Source organism: Accipiter gentilis, chromosome 3, assembly GCF_929443795.1.
Source record: "Accipiter gentilis chromosome 3, bAccGen1.1, whole genome shotgun sequence".
Taxonomy (NCBI): domain Eukaryota; kingdom Metazoa; phylum Chordata; class Aves; order Accipitriformes; family Accipitridae; genus Astur; species Astur gentilis.
Genome location: NC_064882.1, coordinates 34,938,596 through 34,957,302, shown reverse-complemented (window position 1 = coordinate 34,957,302; position 18,707 = coordinate 34,938,596). Strand labels below are relative to the sequence as shown.

At 39.5% G+C, this 18,707-nt stretch overlaps 1 protein-coding gene across 1 annotated transcript in view; it reads left to right on the top strand.

Moving 5' to 3' along the window:
* EVC2 (EvC ciliary complex subunit 2) overlaps window positions 1–18,707 on the top strand; it is an 80,244-nt gene that overhangs the window by 12,291 nt on the left and 49,246 nt on the right. The window contains exons 5-9 of the mRNA XM_049794863.1: window positions 4,492–4,678; window positions 7,306–7,415; window positions 8,535–8,597; window positions 13,653–13,787; window positions 16,052–16,203. Of these exons, the coding sequence (XP_049650820.1) occupies window positions 4,492–4,678; window positions 7,306–7,415; window positions 8,535–8,597; window positions 13,653–13,787; window positions 16,052–16,203 (647 nt within the window). The remainder of the gene's footprint in view (window positions 1–4,491; window positions 4,679–7,305; window positions 7,416–8,534; window positions 8,598–13,652; window positions 13,788–16,051; window positions 16,204–18,707) is intronic.

The following is an 18,707-nucleotide window of genomic DNA, read 5'->3' as shown; positions in this document are numbered from 1 at the left end:
TAGATTGTGGTCAAAGTAAATACCTCGGCGTGAATTTGTAAAACTATAAATGGGCAAAGCCCAGTGAACTCTAGAAATCAGCCACAAGGCTGGGTAGAGATAGAGATCGACTTCTTTAGAGGATGAGATAAGCCTACTGAGATACTTTTCTGGCTCAACCATGCATGCCCTACCTGTGTCAAGTATGGACTCCTTTTGAAGGATGGGGCACTGAGCCCCATGATGCCCATTGTATCTTTGGGCATCCTATCATACAGCCATGGAAGAGCCACTGTGTCATAGTCTGCATATTCAGTGGGACTCAGCTACAGCACAGTCTTTAATAAAAAAAAAGGTTTCATTTGACTCGTGTAAAATGCTTATGAGGAGCAAAGACCTCCCTACTATAAGGAAATTTTAAACCTTCCATAGACTGTTATTTTTCCTTTCTCTTTTTTTTCCCCCGTTTTTTTTTTCCACACTTGGTGAAGTCTGAATTTTTATAATTAGAGATAGTTCATTTTACCTGTCCCTTGGAGAGAGAAAGTGCATCCAACTTTAAGACAAATCTGAATTCAGCTGCTGAAATTCTGTGTATGAGGATAGAGGGTTCAGTAACCAGTACAGAAAAGGTGATATTATAACCTGCACCAGATCATTTGCATAGAGAAAAATGAATATGCGTCACATCTCATGGCACTAATTACATACAATGTTGTTACTGAAATGGTGGCATATCATAATTAATGAGGCTGAATAGTGAGCATATCAGGCATAAGAAGCAGTAACACAGAATATTCTCCTTTCCCAGCTGTAGATTCCAAATTTTTATATCAGAGCCTCTCAGAAGGAGAGTTTGAGACAGTTACATGTTGGGTTTTTTCTGCTATTCATAGCACAGCCTTATGCATTCTCATTTAAAATTGTGAAATCCTGCTGTACAAGATCAAAGTTAATCTGTTGTAGATGCTAGGATTATCAGAAAATAATTTTGCAGTTGTATGTAGTACTATTAGTTGTAAATTATTCAAAACTACGCGATTGTGTGTGATCATCTTCCACCTTCAAATGCAGTTCACATTTTATTTTCCTTTGTTTACCTTGTCATCTACTTCAATCCTAATTTGTCTGAGCAGATGCTTTCCTGCTAAGAGATGGACTGGCCATATGGTAGTCTTTAGCTGGTTTAAATGGAAAAAAAGTGAATTTTGCACATTTTCCTCCTCTTACCACGAGTGGCTCTTCAGAGCATGGAGATGACATATGTTTACTTCTTCGAGTCAGGATTTTTCCAACACCTTGTCGAAGAAATACCCTTATTGAAACTGGGGTGTTTAAATTTTACCTATGCTTCCGGCACCCACTCCCTTCCTTCCTTCCAAAAATGTGCTCCTTTAAGAGCTTCATTCCATAGTATGACATGAATTTTTCTGTAATAGTACTTCATATTGACAATAATCTTTAGCAGAGCTGAAGTAAATCTTTAAATTTGACTAGCTTTTAACACATTTACCTGTCTTGTTTCTCAGTCTCCTAAGTATTCTTGCATTGCAGATCATCTATGAATCTATGATCCTTCATTTTTTTTCCACCTTTCCTGTTTCTAGTTATTCTAACTTATTCCAAAAGATCCTCTGTTCCTTTTGCTTCCATGGCAATTCCTTACTCCTTTCTTTTCTCCTTGCCATGGTTCTTTCACTCCACTCTCCCAGGTACCCGAAGTGACATGGCTTGCAGGGGTTGGTGACACATACAGTGTGCTTGAGCAGCAGAGAGAAAACGGAGCGTGCACTTATGCATCATGAGTGGCTGCCGTTGGGTTCAGTTCCTGTAGATGGTTTGCAGCATAATCATCTGCTCCAAAAGCAAGAAAAAACATCTTCAGGCAAATTAGAGGAGCAGCTTAAAGGAGATATCCAGTGGCTGCTGATCCCAATGGCAGCAGCATATGGACGAGTTTCTTTCTAGTAGTGTTCAAACCCAAGAGCTTCCCTCCTGCTTGATTCTCATCTGCTGCTTTCTCCAGTGCTATCAGGAAAAAAAAAAATCCAAATTCTTTCAACCCCTTTGCAGTTTAGGTTAAAACTGACTGCGAGTCAAAATTAAAGAATCCAAAACATGTTTTTAATATTAATCAGAAATGTAACAAATGTGGCCTTTTGGCCACCTGAGGAAGATTGTGGTAGCAGATAGGCAGTACAGTTGGGATACTTCTAAAGGGTTGCTTTGTTTAGTCACTGAATTAAGAATTTTATTAAATGAGACAAAATGAAGAGAAAATGCAAAATTGGTTGGAGAAAGAGAATGAACAGTGTGTGGGAGCGCATTAAACTTGTCTAGGGGAAGGAGAGGACTAATGCTGCCATATTCCCCCACGTACCTGTGAACTATACACGCTACTTTCTCTGCCTATTTTATTATAGGAATTTATCTAAATTATTGTTTATATCCCCTGTCCCCAAATGTAAAGGAATATATTTGTGCCTGGTTAGAAGCACAGGAAGAGACCTTGAATTCCTCATTTTTTGTCTTCATCTCACAGAACAGCAAGGGAAAGGTGTGGGAAAATGAAGGGAGGAAAAAATTGTGCTATTTCCCCCTGTTTCCACAGCTCCCTCTTTTGCTGATGCATACATGTTTGTCTGCACAGGCCCATCCACATTTACCGTGGAGCATAATACGGTATTAACAACTCATGCAGTTTGAACCTTTAATCTTTCAAGGTGTATTTTCTTGTTTTGGTGACTGGGTCAGGGTCTCTGCTTTGTGGCTTTCAATTTTCTTTATGTGGCTTTGAGGCCTTTTTTCCTGTTTCTTTTTGTTTGTGCTTTTTAAAGCAAATTCCTAGCCTTTGTGACTGCACAGGAAAGGTTGAAGGGCATATTGACTGCGTCATGCTGGATCAGAAACCAGAAGAGAGGAAATCTGCCCAAAATAATCACATTTTTAATATTTGGTGATTTTAAGTCTCATAAATGTTCTCATATGAAATTGATAATGCTTTCGTCACAAATATGATTAAGCCTGTTTTTATATGTGCTGACAATTATTTGCAGAATCTAGTGCAATAAATAGTTGGGTTTTTTCCTCCATAAGTTTTGTTTAATGCAGTTGAGGTTGAACTTGCTGTAATGAGTTTGGAAAATTTAGTGTGGTATACCAAGGAGAGTTTGTTATGTAAACAGATTTATTCAAAGGTACTTTAATTACTGTCACTTGAATAGAAAAATACAAACTAACCAATAATAATTTCAATAAACTGTTTCTTCTCCTTGATTCATAAGATATGCTAAAACTGTAATCTGTTTCAATGGTGCACAATGAAATCATAACTACATATGTCAAACCCTGTGGCTGCCATGAGCTCTGGTGTGATTTCTGAAGTCTATCACAATTCATATTTTTAGAACTCATTTCTGTGGGGGCTGCTTTATTATTTACATTTGCTGATGTCCAGATACAGAGTAGACATTTCCTAAAAACGAGGAGAAAAAAAAGAGAGAGGCTCAGCCTGAATCATACTTTGGTCAGCTAAATAAGTGTTAATTTGGTGTCATTATTAGAAGCCTGATATACCATCATGGCTATGTGTGCTCGTTTTGGCTGGGGTAGAGTTAATTTTCTTCATAGTAGCTAGTATGGGGCTATGTTTATTAGTAATCAACACTATGAATTTTGTTGTTAAGACAAACAGCCAAAACCAGCACACTATACTATAGGCCGGCATATTATAGACCTGATAAAGTTTTCAACAATTCTGGTTTAATATGAGTTATAGGGGAAGGCAGTTTGGAAGGTGAGAGGTCAGTAAGCAACTCTGTGCTCAGAGTAATTTCATTTAGAGGGTGTAATTTCTCAGTAAGAGTTAACGGCCTAATGGAATAAATAACTAAAATCACATGAGCGTGTGTTGCTAGAGATTGGCGATTAGCTTATGAACTTCACCACTAACTGGAAGCAGAGCTGTGAACTCCACGTCCACTGGTGGCTCCATCAGCCCTCCCATGGGAAGGGCGCATCGAGGCAGCTGGCATCCTTCGGAGAGTGTGGTTGCTCTGAAAAAAGGGAAGTAGAGACCAAAACTGCATGGAGAGAATGAACTTGCAATGAGGGTAGCTTGCAAAAGAAACATCCTCCTGGTACAGAAGTTCAAAGTTAAGAATTTTCCAGACTCTGGTTATAAAGTTATGATCCAGTTCTGTGTTGTATGAGGTATTGTGGGGATATTCAGATTCTTATTTTCACTTCTGGCTCTGCACAAGCTGGGTTTCCAACTTCTGGCTTTCTGTCCCTTTGTCTCCAAACAACAGCTTGATATACCAAAGATAAAAATCTTCTTGGGAGTCTGAGATCAAACTGAGTGTAGTGCCATTTGGAGGTCACTCAGAATGCCTTCAGAAAATAAGTTTACACTTATAATGAACTTCTGTTAGTAATCAGTACTATGAATTTTGCTGGTAAGATGCACATACAACCATTTTGCACCGTTAATGCTAATATTTCTGTTTTCAGGTGGATGTTGAACATGACCCTCAAACTGCATACATTACACTTCTGATTAATAACACTAACACGCTGCTCTCAGCAAACATTACAGATCTTATCCTCCTGGACAATATCACTGGTCTACATGTTCAAAAGAACACCGTTAATAAGACCACAGATGGCATACAGATTTACAGGAAAAGATTCTTGCAAGGTAACAAAATCTGCAAAGAAGTACCCCTGATAACACATGTGGAAGAGCATCTGTTCACAATATTTATTTATTTATGTATTTTTGTTGGTATAAATTCTCTGATTATCAGTTAATACAGGTGAAGAACTCTGGGAAGGGTTTCATGCTGCAGTTTACAATTCTACTAATGCACATTTTCCCTCCCACCTTTGAACTGCTTCTGATCTCCCAGGCACAGAAGTGAGCCCCTGTACTCTGTAAAGGTCGCTGCCATTAAAATGAAAGAGAATCTTTCATGATAGTATTTGTTCATTTGGGGTATTTTTAAAAGCTGCTGCACAAGCCATTTTAATCATATCTGATGAGTATTCCTTCTTTAGCAAAGCATGGCAGATTGGCTTGCTGAGGTATTGTTGTGGTTTAACCCCAGCCAGCAACTAAGCACCACGCAGCCGCTCACTCACTCCACCTCCCCCCAGTTGGATGGGGGAGAAAATCAGGAAAAGAAGTAAAACTCATGGGTTGAGATAAGAACGGTTTAATAGAACAGAAAAGAAGAAACTAACAATGATAATGGTAACACTAATAAAATGACAACAGTAGTAATAAAAGGATTGGAATGTACAAATGATGTGCAGGGCAATTGCTCACCACCCGCCGACCGACACCCCACCAGTCCCTGAGCGGCGATTGCCTGCCCCCCCACTTCCAGGTTCCTATACTAGATGGGACGTCCCATGGTATGGAATACACCGTTGGCCAGTTTGGGTCAGGTGCCCTGGCTGTGTCCTGTGCCAACTTCTTGTGCCCTGGCTGAGCATGAGAAGCTGAAAAATCCTTGACTATAGTCTAAACACTACTGAGCAACAACTGAAAACATCAGCGTTATCAACATTCTTCTCATACTGAACTCAAAACATAGCACTGCACCAGCTACTAGGAAGAGAGTTAACTCTATCCCAGCTGAAACCAGGACAGGTATTGAGGTGCGTTGGAATTGCAAAAGGCCATGCAAGCAGGCAAGAAGATTCATCAGAAATAGGGCAGCTCCTCTCAGTATCCGTTTTCCCCAAACTGAGCAAATTATAAAACCAAGTAATCAAGAGATACCTATCCATTCTTGGAGTGAGTCTATTCCTTTGGTAGCAGTTGGATCACTGCACATTCATAAAATTTTACCTTTCTTGATTTCTTCATCTCCTTTTTCCTAAGCACAAAGAAGATTAGTGGCTTGCATGTGAGAGTCATGATATTTCTCTTGGATCTTCAGAAGTGTTCAGTGATACCTGTTTATGGTTGAAGTATTTAGGGTTATGATAGTGTTTTACTGGTGAAAGTTTTCCAAATAGGAAAGGGAAATAAGTAGACCTGGCACTGCTGTCTGATTGCAAATGCATAGCCAGACTCCATTTCCAATAACAGCAGTGTGAGTAGTGGTACTGATAAGAGGGGTGGGGTTTTTTTTAATGTCAAGGAATTGCTGGCTGTCAACAGAGGTTCTTAAGAAAGAATGATCCCTGAGAAAGAATAGAAAAATGGTTTGCAGAGCTGATCTAGTAAACTGAGTTGGAGCAGTTACTTTATTTATTTATCATTACCGAATCTGGAACTGAAGCTAGCTTTTCTAGCCCATATACACTGCACGAATCAGCATGAAGAATACTGAACTGGAAGAAAATCCGGCAGAACAAATTTCTGCATAGTTTAAAATTGTGTCATTACTATGTAAGTCCTGGACTCAGCCCATACCTTGCTACCTACACTGGCCTATGTACTGTCATGCTGCATGTTAGCCATGATAATTTTTCAGTGCTAGAGTACACTGTGAATCAAAATTCAGCTGCAATGTCAGTCAGATTTCTCTTTGGTTTCAACGTGAGGAGAACCAACTAGTTAGTGGTTATAATGTAGGCTGTCCATTTTATTAAAAAAAAATAAATTATTTTTAAATATCTCATGTTGATGTTTTACTGTCAGTCAAAACATGATGCTTTTCAGTAGCTTGATACATCATTTAATGCAGTTTCCAGATCCTGGGCCAAATTTGCTTGTGTTCTTAGAGGCAGCAGATACAAAGGATGTTGCTGGACTCATGTGGCCAGGAACTATCTACCCTGGATGTGAGGCATCTGTGTGTCAGAAAGGAAAAGCTTCTGTGCTGTCCCAAGCCTTCCCCAGGGATCTTTGAGAAATTTTCCTGGGACAGAGCAAAGCTGTCCATATCCTTCCTCTCTGGACTATGCTGGTAGGCTCTGGTTACCTCTTCTGCTGAATTCGCTTGAAGTCAGTGTTGTGAGCTTACTGCAGCTTGGTTCCTAGGAGAGCATTTTTGCTGGTGAGGAAGCACAGTCTAAAGGGGAACCTAAAAAGCTCCTTGGATGTTTTTTTCATATTGAACTTGCTTTTCAAATTTTGCAAACATCTGTAACTGCAGCTGAGCTTAGCTGGGTGCTCAGCTGTGAAGAGATTCACACTCAGTCTTCTTGTGTAAAAAAAGATGTGCAACTGTACTGAGTTGTTTTTGAGCCTATGTAGCTACTGTTTAAGAAAATGCAGACACGATTACTTAGAGGCTGCTATTGCACTGGCAGATGTACCTCACCTGCTTAATCTACACAGCCTGGGTTTTTTTTCCTCTGTTTTAACAGGTGGAGAACACTTTGCAATCAACTACTCTGCACTTCTTGATGCAAAAGAAATGTGGGATGGCAGGGTCTTGACACTGCCTGCAAAGCTAACTTTCAGGAGTTCATCACAGGTATGTCCTTTACAATTTTATTTTGCTCTTCACAATTTTTGTAAAAAAAAAAAAAAAAAAGTCTCCAAGGTGGTTCTTGTCTGCCTAAGCAATGAGGCCTGCATGTAATGAGGTTCTTAGGCTCTCTGATTGTTTACCATGAATTTATAAGTACATGAGGTATTCTTCATAGCTTGGGAAGTCCTAGACCTCCATAAATAGGTGAAGTATGTTTGTGTGTTGTCCTGTAGCTTCTCTCTCTACTTTTTGTATTTCTCTCTAGTTTATCTATGTATCCTGGAAATAACGGTGTTCCACATACTTATGTGTGTATTCCTGTAGTGTGTGAAAAAGTGGAAGTTTTGCCATATTTTTATCAGAAAATAATTTCTTTTAACCAAAAAAAAAGTTGCAGCAAAGGAAAACCTCCTTACTCATAAGGAAGTCACTTTTTTAGTAGGAGAGTTGTGAAGATCTGAAAGAGATTTTTCAGAGAAGCTGAGGAGTCTCCATCCTTACTGATTTTTGAGAACTTGGTTGCACCAGGCTCTAAGACAACCGGTCTAATGCTGGAGTTGGCCCAGCTTTGACTAGGAGGCAGGACAAGTGGTTTCTTCCAAAGTAAAATTTTTCAATCCTTAAATATGGCTTGGTATTTTTTCTATGGTTTTCATAATTGTGTGTAATTAGAATGTGCAGATGTATTTTCAGTTCAACTGCTGTATCTCCTTTATTTTAGAGGAAAAAATGTACAATGTGCATGAGAGTGGTACTAGAGTGGTAGAGATCAAGGCTTCAAAAACCAGGGAATTCTAAGAGTAAAGACATATGCACTGACTGTGGCTCCTGTTCTGTGCATTTTTAGTCAACCCAGATTTTATAGGCACAGAATAATGTAATTCTGTGAGCACTGGATTATGCCTCTGTGTGATTATAAGGGGAGAGTATCCCACAGAGCAGCTGCCTCCATGTCTGTTACCACCAAGTACACTGCATTTTCCTATCAGAATTATTGCAGCTTTAAGCTTAATGAGAAGTATAGCTTATCTTCCAAGGAGAGGCTTTCCTAGAGACTCTGGGCTGTTTGCCAGTGGATTCTGCTCGTTGTTTTTTAATACATGTAATATTTTTATATCTCAGAATAAAACACATCTTGTATCATTGACGGCATCATTCACCATAACTGAAGAAGAAAAGACCAAGGTAAATTCTATGATTTGCTATTGACTCTCCTGCTTAAACTTATGGACAATCTAAACTAAATCTTAGAAGCTAAGGATGTGCTTATGCACTTATATCTCATCACTCAGCTACTGACTGTTAATCATACACAAGTTCTGCGTTCTCTGATTATAAGAGGAAGAAAGCAGGAGTCAAGATAAGGGGTCTTTGTTGTCTTAAAGCAGCAATATTTAGTATGGAAATAAAACTTCCATTATATTCCTAGCCATGTTTTTTCATTTGAAGAAGTGTCCAGGCACAGAGAACTGTAATGAGGAATGCTCACCTGCTCCTGTGCCTAGCCACCATGAGAGAGCTTTTTGCCTTTCCAAAAGGGTTGAGTTATCTCCAGCTATTGAGAAAAGGTTTGTGTATCATGCTGATACACAAACCAGAAAATAGCTGTGTGGGGAGCCTGAGAAATAGAACTGCAGTAAAAGAGATGTAGTTTATGTTTGCCTTTCATTTTTTAACTAGTCATCCTTCCAATATGACTTTCTGTTCTTGGCTTCTGAATTAACATGGTTTCTAAGAGGCCAGATAAACCTTCAAAATTACATTGATTGCAGCAGCGTTTCTCTTCTAGATAATTTTTTATTAGAGAACTCCCCACTGTATACAGTTTCATTGCTAGAGTAATCTCTTCAAACTAGTTTTTCTCCCCTAACCCCTCATTACCTTGACAGGCTGCTGTGTTGCAAGGGGTCTTTTTTTAAGGAGCTGTGTCTTGGTTGGCAAGAACAATGTGATTATTTGTGTTCAGGCAGAAGAAAATAGTTTGTTTCACCCCAGAACATTTTTGCCGTGGTTGTATCATTTGAAATCTAAAGTTCATGTGGATGGGGCTTGCCTGAAGAGGTCCTGAGGACTAGGCTGCTCATTCCTTCTATGGGCCTGTCCCATGAGCTCCTCTCCACCTTTAAAATCAGTAGTCTATCTGGAGATTGGGCACAGGGGCCTCTTGTTCCTGTATTCTCTTTTGCTGGGGATCTTTTGCCCTCTTACCTTCTATTAGTGTAACAGATGTAGGTCCAGACTTGGCTTTCTCATAATTCAAGATCAAGTGCCCATTCTGTTAAAATGAAAGCCAAAATTAAACGTGATATAAAGTAAAACTACATGAGCTACAGAAGTCATTGTTCCTGGATAACAATTAGTAAAATTTAAAAGGATTGGACATTTGTATAGCTAAGTATTATGCTTGGGATTACCATAAATGTAGTTTTTGGAAACTCTTACTCTTGAATGTGTAAAACATGCAGTAGCTGACTGGGTTAGAAAAATAGCTTCATGAATGCTGCTTTTCTGTAGAGTTCAGTGTGAATTGATCTGCAGCAGTTGGCGATGTCTAAGCTAAGACTGTCAGCTACATTGGTCTTGGCCCACCATGAAAATTCCTGCAGTCTATTACTATAGTTAAAACCTTTATAGTGTGGGGTTTTTTCCAACTTGAACTTGACAGTTAGACCTCAACAAGTTCTTGGGGACTATTCCATAGTTAGGTAAAATTGGCTCAGCTGCATTTGAACTTACTAAATGAACAAGGTTTGTAATTAAAATGTGTGGTAAAGGTGTGTGGAGACTACTGTTAATTTTAAAAAATAAAGCTTAGAAATTGTGGAACCCTTCATGTTTCACATGCGTAGTATTGGCCTTTGGGCTGTGACCAAGCATAAGGTGCTTCAGAAGGAAACCAGTTTGTGCAAGGAAATTATGATCAGCTGAAAGAGGTGCGATGTATTCCATCCATATCTTCAGCTGTCATAAATGCTCTCAATCTCAGATTTTATTTATTGAAAATCATTATTTATACCTGTTCATGGGTGTGATAAAGCTAACACATGTGGCTAAATGGATACTAAATGTTGACTTTGGGGACAGAAAAGAGAAGAATTAATTATGTAGTCATGGCAGTGCCATGCTAAATTGGTCCCATCAGCTTGCACATCGTTTGCTTGCACACTTGGCTGCTGTGCTGTTCTTTAAAGTTTTACAAACCCTGTGGATTTTCTTTTCTGCGCTGCTGGAAGAAAGTGCTTGGTTCCATTTGACAAGGTAATTTTGTGGGTTATGAAAAAATATGAGTGTTGCTCATCTGAGTGTCCGTGCCAGATGTCTTCCCGCAGCACTTCAGGGGCAGTCACTACTATGTGCCTCTGCCTTTGGGTGGTTTTGGTGCTGAATGGGAAACTGTAGTGAAAAGGACAAAAGGAGATTCTCCCATCTAAGCACACTGCATGGGATGAATGATAATAATTATTTTGATCTGATTTTTACCAGGCTTGTTCCCTTGGCATCCTTCAAATCTTTGGGAGCACAGCAGTTTTTGAAAGAAACTCTGGCCTGCGATGCTTCTTCTCACTTTTGGGATGGCTTAAGCAGTTAGCTTAGGATACGGCTTTTGAGGGTTACTGTTGTGTCATTAGTTTGAAGGTTGGCCTGCAGTGCCAACTCTGGTCCTATGCTGTGGCTTGTGCAGGGGCTCTGGCACCTGCCCTGCACCATCCGCTGCGATCCTTTCAGATGCCATTAGGTGCCCGCTGTGTCGTCCTGCTTGGGTTTACAGCCCCCAATGACATGGGCTGTCATTCCAGAACCCATTTTCTTTTTAGTATAAAAGCACAGGTAATTCCCTGTCTGTTTTTCTCCATTGGAGCATAACATCTGACAGAACGACCTGCCCTGATGCACACTGATTGCCCTGCCATAGGTCTCGCCTTTTACTTAGAAAGCAACAGGATCATTCCCAAGCCAGTGCTTTTTTCTCCATCAAAACTTAACCAGCTTCATTTCAGCTTCACTGAACCCATAGCCTCACCAGATTCCTGCTTTCCCCAGAAGCCTAGAGAGACCCCTAAATTTCACAGAGTGCTTGGAAATTAGACAAATGTGAGTGAATTCAGCCAAAGGATGAAGTGGTTCCAAAGCAGCATTTTTTTCCTAAGTATTATCTACAGCATCTCCTGTTCCTTGAAAGTGGTGGGACCTCAGGCAGAGCCGTGGTGTGGCAGAGGCCAGTGAGAACCCTTCTGTGATTCCCTCTTGGCCACCTAGTGCAATTGGAGAACCCGGGGACAGCAGATTGTCTTAAGAGAAATTGCATTTTTTCCAAGTCACACGCAGATGTTTGTTGGCTCAGTGACTGTTTAAGTGGTATGGGCGAAACCCGTTTGATCTGTGAAGGGAGTAAACACTGGGTTATGGAAGGGAGTTAATATTCACATAATCATCTTTCAGATAAATTTAAAGATGGAGATATTTTCATGCAAAGAGATGCAGCTTTAACTAAGCTCATGGCAAGGAGCTGGGGGCAGTGCAGAGTCAGAGTAGGAGAGAGCTGGTACTGACACTGATGTAGCTGTGTTGGGTGTCCTTAGTGGCCAGCCCTGGTAGAGGAGAGCGTAATGGAAGCAATTGCCCAAAGTAGTAGGAAGCTACATCAAGAAAAAACATTCAGACAATGTGTTGGTAATTACACATGGAACCATGAAATTAATGTGTTGCTCCTCTTTTTCTTTTCTTTCTCATTTCTGTTTAGAACTTAAAGATATTGAACGGTATTAGAAGGAATTCAGCACATGGCTGGTTTACTCGCATATGTACTTAGTCCCAAAAAATTTTAGTGAACGTCAAAGTGCTTCAAGGGTTTCTTTACTTTAGACTAAGCGCATTAAAAAAAAACAAAACAAAAAAAAACCACCAAGCATACATCTATCAGAGCAATTGTTGTTTCTACATGTACGGTACTGTGTACGTGTACGATCCAAGTAAACCTTGGATCTTCTTCCTGGAACTGTGCAAGTGCCAATAGTAGCCTGTATTAACGTCTTGATGATATCCTTGATACTGACATCATTACCCAATTCCACTGAAATGATGTTGAAATCAATGAGTGCTGAGCATCTCCAGCAGCCAAAGCTAATTCACATTTGTCTAATTTCTTTTGTAGGAGCTGAGCCTTCAAAACAACAAAGTCTGATGTGATACAGTTCCTTTCAGTTAGAGATATGACAGATTTTCAGTGTACAAAAATGTATCAGAGAGAAAAAAACTAGGCAGTAAAAGGATACAGTTGTGCTGTTAAATTGGAATAAATCCTTTTCAAATTGTGGACCATGCTTGATTATCGCTTCCTATGCAGAATTACTGTTGACTCCATGGAATGCTCTCAGGTTTCTGCTCCAAGAGATGACCAAGCCCAGATTGCAAGCAGGATGTTAATTATTTACACTTTCTAGCCCCAACAGAGTGATCAGTTTGTAGTGAAACATTATACTAATAGCTGTGCTATGTTTTTCCTCCAAAGATCTCAAAGAACTAAACAAACACTGAATTAAGTTTTGCTACATGGAGCATGAAGTAAAAATTAAATTTTAATGAAATTCAATTTAAAGATTAAATTAAGAGCTAAAGTGAAAGGCTTACAAAGTTGTTAGCTGGCTCATGGTTCCGGTGCTCCTGCTATTCTTTTCTGACTCTGGCTCATGCAGAAACCACAAGGGTGCACACAAATTGGGTGGTTTTGTCAACTGTCAGTTACATGTTTATTCTGAACTCATATTGGTGCTATTTCCCTATGGCGATTACTCAGTTTTATTGAATCGAGAAATGGCCATTAATTAAAGGTAACCAACATTAGACTGATTTTTCAGAGCCTTTGAGCAACATCAAATGCCACCAATATCAATGAGACTTAGGAGAGTTTGGCAACACTGGAAACGATGCTACTAAGTATAGGACACGCAAAAGTCACAGCACCTAAAATTCAGTCTATGTGAGTTCTGTTGCTTGGAGTTAGACAGGAATTTGGACTAGATTAACATAATGAACCATGCTGACTTGAAAACCTATGGAAAATAGACACTTTTTTGAAAATATTAATAAAAATGTAGTAATTATAACTTAATGCTGAGAAACCCTGAAGTTGTGTGAAGCCATTTAAAAATAATTTACTAGATTGTTTACAGTTATAATCTTTGAGTCTGATGTTTTATATATTTAAAATGTACTTCTAATAACATGGTCTTTTAATTTCAGATTTTGTACAGCCATGCCATCCATGCTTCAGGGTTCTTCATTGCTTTTTTTGTTTCTCTTGTATTGACGTGTGCTGTTTTTTTCATTGTTTACCGAACCCAAATACTAAAATGGAGTTTCCTTAGTAAAAACCAGGTGAGTCAGACTGTCTGTAACAGTACTTTATTTAAATTTTTTCATTGATCATATCTGATGATATAACTTCCTGACTAATACAGATTGTCTAAAGAGTTTTTGAAGATAAATAAAAAGCCACCAAGTGATGGATTGGATTCGCAGGTAAGGTAACCTCTACAGCCTCTAAACTTTAGCACAATCAGATTCAGAGGGGAGTGTAAGAATGATAATCTGATCAGAAGAACTGCTGTCAGTACCTGGATGTTAGCTTTGGACTGGAGGAAGATCACCCTTTGGCTATCAGTTTCTTTTCAAATTCCTCCCTTCCTCCTCTCCTCTTCATCCCTCAAAATGAGAGGCAGGATGTCTGTGGGTTATAAGCAGTTGCCCAGGGAGTAGACCACTCACCTACAGCACAGCAGACTTGGGTGCAAATTGTATTTCTGATTATTAGGAATGGGGATTTGAATTTAGGTCTCTTAGTTCCTTGGATGTGTCTTAATCTCTTGAGTGATTAAGCAAAACAGTTGGGTTTGGGGATGGAGCATTTTCAGTGTTCTTTATCCAAGTTGTGCTATTTTGGAGAAAGTATTTCAGTACATGCTGGGATGGAGAGAGAAAATACAGACTCTGATAAATATTCATGAAGTTGGCCCAAGTTCCAGCCCTTGCTTCTATTAATTATTTATGTATTTATGTAAAGTGGAGCAACTTCAATAGGAGGGAGCTAGAGACCTCAGTCAGAATATTACAGTGATTGGAGCAGTCCTTTAAGAGTCATGTGCTCAGAGGTTTGAATCCCTCTTCTGCTCAGATGGTGGTGGATCTCCCATCCCTCTGGACTGACCAGAGGAGCTCACAAATCACTTCCAGACTTATTTTCTCCAGTTGAAAATTACTCCATCAACAATTTTTATTTCTTTTAGGTCTGAAAAATTAATCCTTTTAAATGAAAAGGGCGTGCCTTGTTTCTTTTTACTGAAAAAGCTGTGATAAAATCATAAAAAAGGGCCAGTTTCGTCCTAGCATCAGATATTTATAGTGGGGTTTTTGTATAGTAATTTCCGTCATACATAGGATTAGTTTTTCATGTTGTTCACCATGTAATACTGTAATCTTGCCATATATAATTTGTATACCATGGTAATTTTTAAAAAATTGGCCTAGAAAGTTTATAGTGGAAGATAACTTCCTAGAAGGCTTTCACAAGCCTACTGAAGTCGATGTAGAGTCTTCTGTCTTCTCCATTCATTTCTTCATTTGTATTCCAGATCAGTTATATACAAAGAGTTCAGCCTGAAAAAAAAGTAGTATATTTGATTTCAGGTACACACCTGAATTGCACTATCTCTTTATACCCTTTCCAGCTGTACAGTTTTATGATAAGTAGGAACATTCTCACCCAGAGTTACCTGCAATAGAATTAGATCAGATGCTCACTCGAATAAGTTTTTTTGTATAATCTGAGGCTTACTTAGTTCAAGAAGGCCAAGTGCAAGGTCCTGCACATGGGTCGGGGCAATCCCAAGCATAAATACAGGCTGGGCAATGAGTGGATTGAGAGCAGCTCTGCAGAGAAGGACTTGGGCATGTTGGTTGACGAGAAGCTCAACATGACCCAGCAATGTGTGCTTGCAGCCCACAAAGCCAACCGTGTCCTGGGCTGCACCAAAAGAAGTGTGGCCAGCAGGGCAAGGGAGGTGATTCTGCCCCTCTACTGTGCTCTCATGAGACCCCACCTGCAGTACTGCGTTCAGCTCTGGGGCCCCCAGCAGAAGAAGGACATGGGCCTGTTGGAGCGAGCCCAGAGGAGGGTCACGAAGATGATCAGAGGGCTGGAGCACCTCTCCTGTGAAGACAGGCTGAGAGAGTTGGGGTTGTTCAGCCTGGAGAAGAGAAGGCTCCGGGGAGACCTTAGTGTGGCCTTTCAGTACTTAAAGGGGGCCTACAGGAAAGCTGCGGAGGGACTTTTCACAAGGGCATGTAGTGATAGGACAAGGAGTAATGGCTTTAAACTGAAAGAGGGCAGATTCAGATTAGATGGAAGGAAGAAGTTCTTCACTGTGAGGGTGGTGAGGCACTGGAAGAGGTTGCCCAGAGAAGTTGTGGAAGCCCCATCCCTGGAAGTGTTCAGGGCCAGGTTGGATGGGGCTTTGAGCAACCTGGTCTAGTGGAAGGTGTCCCTGCCCATGGCAGGGGGGTTGGAACTACATGATCTTTAAGGTCCCTTCCAACCTAAGCCACACTATAATTCTATGGTTTTGTGGTTTTTTTCTTTTTAGGAGATACGGCATGAACTCAGCCAAAATCACAAGCTGGAGCATTCTCAGTTTAATTCAGGTGATTTCTTTAGTGAAGATACAATTATGAACGACCAAATCATCGATATTCTGTCCTTTGAAGAATCTGGAAACATGCTTCAGGCTTTAGAAGAGTAAGAATTCACTGCTATTACATCACATTTATTACATTTATCATCAACTGAACCTTTGAATATGTTTTGAGTATCTGCCCTTTAATTTTTTTTTTCACAGTGTCTGTTTACACATATGACTGCACTACCTTAGGTTTTTGAACTGTATTAAGTAGTCATCTTTGGGAACTGAAAATTGTATTTCATATTGTTTCACCCATAGAAGTCACAGCTCCATTTAGGCCTGCAAGTTTTCCAATCCAAATGAACATCAGTTTTGCCACTCTGAGGTTCACTTAGTAAAGGGAAACACTTCTGCGTACAAGGAAATGTTGAAAGGGTATATTCTACTAATGCTGAATACATTCTGCTTTCAAAAGGGTGGCTTTTCTCCTAGAAAAGAGAGCCCCTGCTGTGTGCCAGCATTGCTGTTTAGCAGCATATTTTGAAAACACCTGGATCAGAGTGTAAGGGGTGACAATTCATAGTGCTGCCAGAAAGATATCACGTAGCTGTAATTGGAGGGACCACTGGGTAGAGCAAAGAAACTCTCCTGATGATGTTGAAAGGCCAGTGAGGGCTGTTTGACAGAAATATGCCGTTGTTAAAGGTCATCTGTTCTTCAGCTGAATTTGATAAAAAGATCTGATGTGAGGACAGAGCAGGTTTTGTTTGTTCAGTCTTACCGTTAGCTCCTGGCAAGTCAGGTTACAGGCAGTATAACACAACTATAAAATCTGTAGAAGCCGAAAAGGAAAAGTTACAGGACCATGGAAGTACTGTTCTTTCTTAAAGGGTAACTAACAGCATTATTATCTCCCACATTTCCTTGATAATTGGGATACTTATCTCTGTAATTTGCACATTGGTCCTTTCTTTTATAACTATATAGCAACTGAGGCTTTGAGAACACTTACCATGAAAATTATTCCGTGGATATTAAGAAGAACATGATCAAATTCTTTTTAACTCGCTTTAGTATTAATTTATTTCAGGGATAGTGAATATCTATCTAGTTTAAAAAAAAAAAAAGCTGGGCTATTTTCAGATGCATTATGGTTTAGAAAGGTAAATATTCTGGTAAACCTGTGGATAGGTTTATATTTATAACTGGATTATTTCTAAACCCATAAAACAGGATTCATTTCTTAGTTTAAGTATGTATCCAAAGGCTTTAAGTTTTTTAATATTCTTAGGCAGTTAGCACAAATGTCTCTCATGTTTCCACTTCTTTCCTCACAGTTTCTGTTTTCGCTACCTCTAAGGAGGTAGAGCATTGGGGTGAATAAAATAGGTGCCCATTAGCAGTCATTAACCTTCTTCACCTTCTGAGTTAATCTTTTCCATCTTCCGGGATGAGGATGGTAGATGGACCACAAAGGCATCCAGAGTTACAGTGATTCCTGCTACAAATGATGATTGAAAGGGTGATAGATGTTACTGTGAAGGGCTCAAATCAGCCTCTAATTGTTAGCAATGGGTGCTTGCTAATCCCTATTTAGATTATCCCAATTCTCATTTCTTGTAGTAGTTTTAAACTGGACCTTCTGATTCATTTACTGTTAGGAGGTGACACACAGATGCACTTAACAGTAGTTTTTTCTATTCTTTCCCTCTTTTTATTGGCACTTAACTGAATATGTGTATTCACTTACTACATACCTGTTCCTCTTCTCTCTTAATGGTGGCGCAGTTTTTCTGTCTGAGTGAGGATCTCTGCAGTGTGAACTCCTACACCAAGTTTCCCTGAGTTCGCTTTTTCACTCCGTTGTGAAAAAGGGCACTTCTAGGGTACAATTATTCTCATCCTAAAGTAGACCTACAAAAAAAAAGTCATGTGGCTGCTGTGCCCACTGACCCTGGAGCCTGGGCTGATTAGTTTAGCTGTAGGGGTCTGGAGGTGAGTGAGATGAACCCCAATCTTTCAGGCTGGTTGGTAAAAAAGGCTACAGCATTACTTTAACACGTATGTTAGACACATGCAATATTCTTTCTGCTTTCTTCAGTAGGTATAATACACCACTGGTTTTATCTCTCATTGTTAACACTTTTATATGATTATTTAGCTTGGGATGCTTCCTCATCTCTTAAAGTTGATTCCTTATTTGGCGAGTTGGGCCAAAGCAGTCCTTTAATTTCCGATCTATATTCCTTAAAGGTTTCATTTTAGTCTTGTTCTTCATAAACTCTTTTACATTATCCAGGTTTTTAGCTGATTCCAAAGACAAAGATAAAATACTGTACTATTGCCTTAGGAGCTTCTATGACAGTGATCTAGGCTGAAACCAGAATGGAGTAATCATTCTCTTTACTGAATTACCTGCTTTAAGGATAGTAATTTCCAAAACGTAATGGGAAAAAGAAGGATTGTGCATTTGTAATTTATTAATGGATAATTGCAGTCAATTTGAATGGATTCTGTGTGCTTGAATGAAATGTAATTTTACTAATCATGGTCACAATCAGTTTTTCAACAATATTGCATTTTGTTTTATTACATTTAGTGTCACCCAGTAGAATAGTTG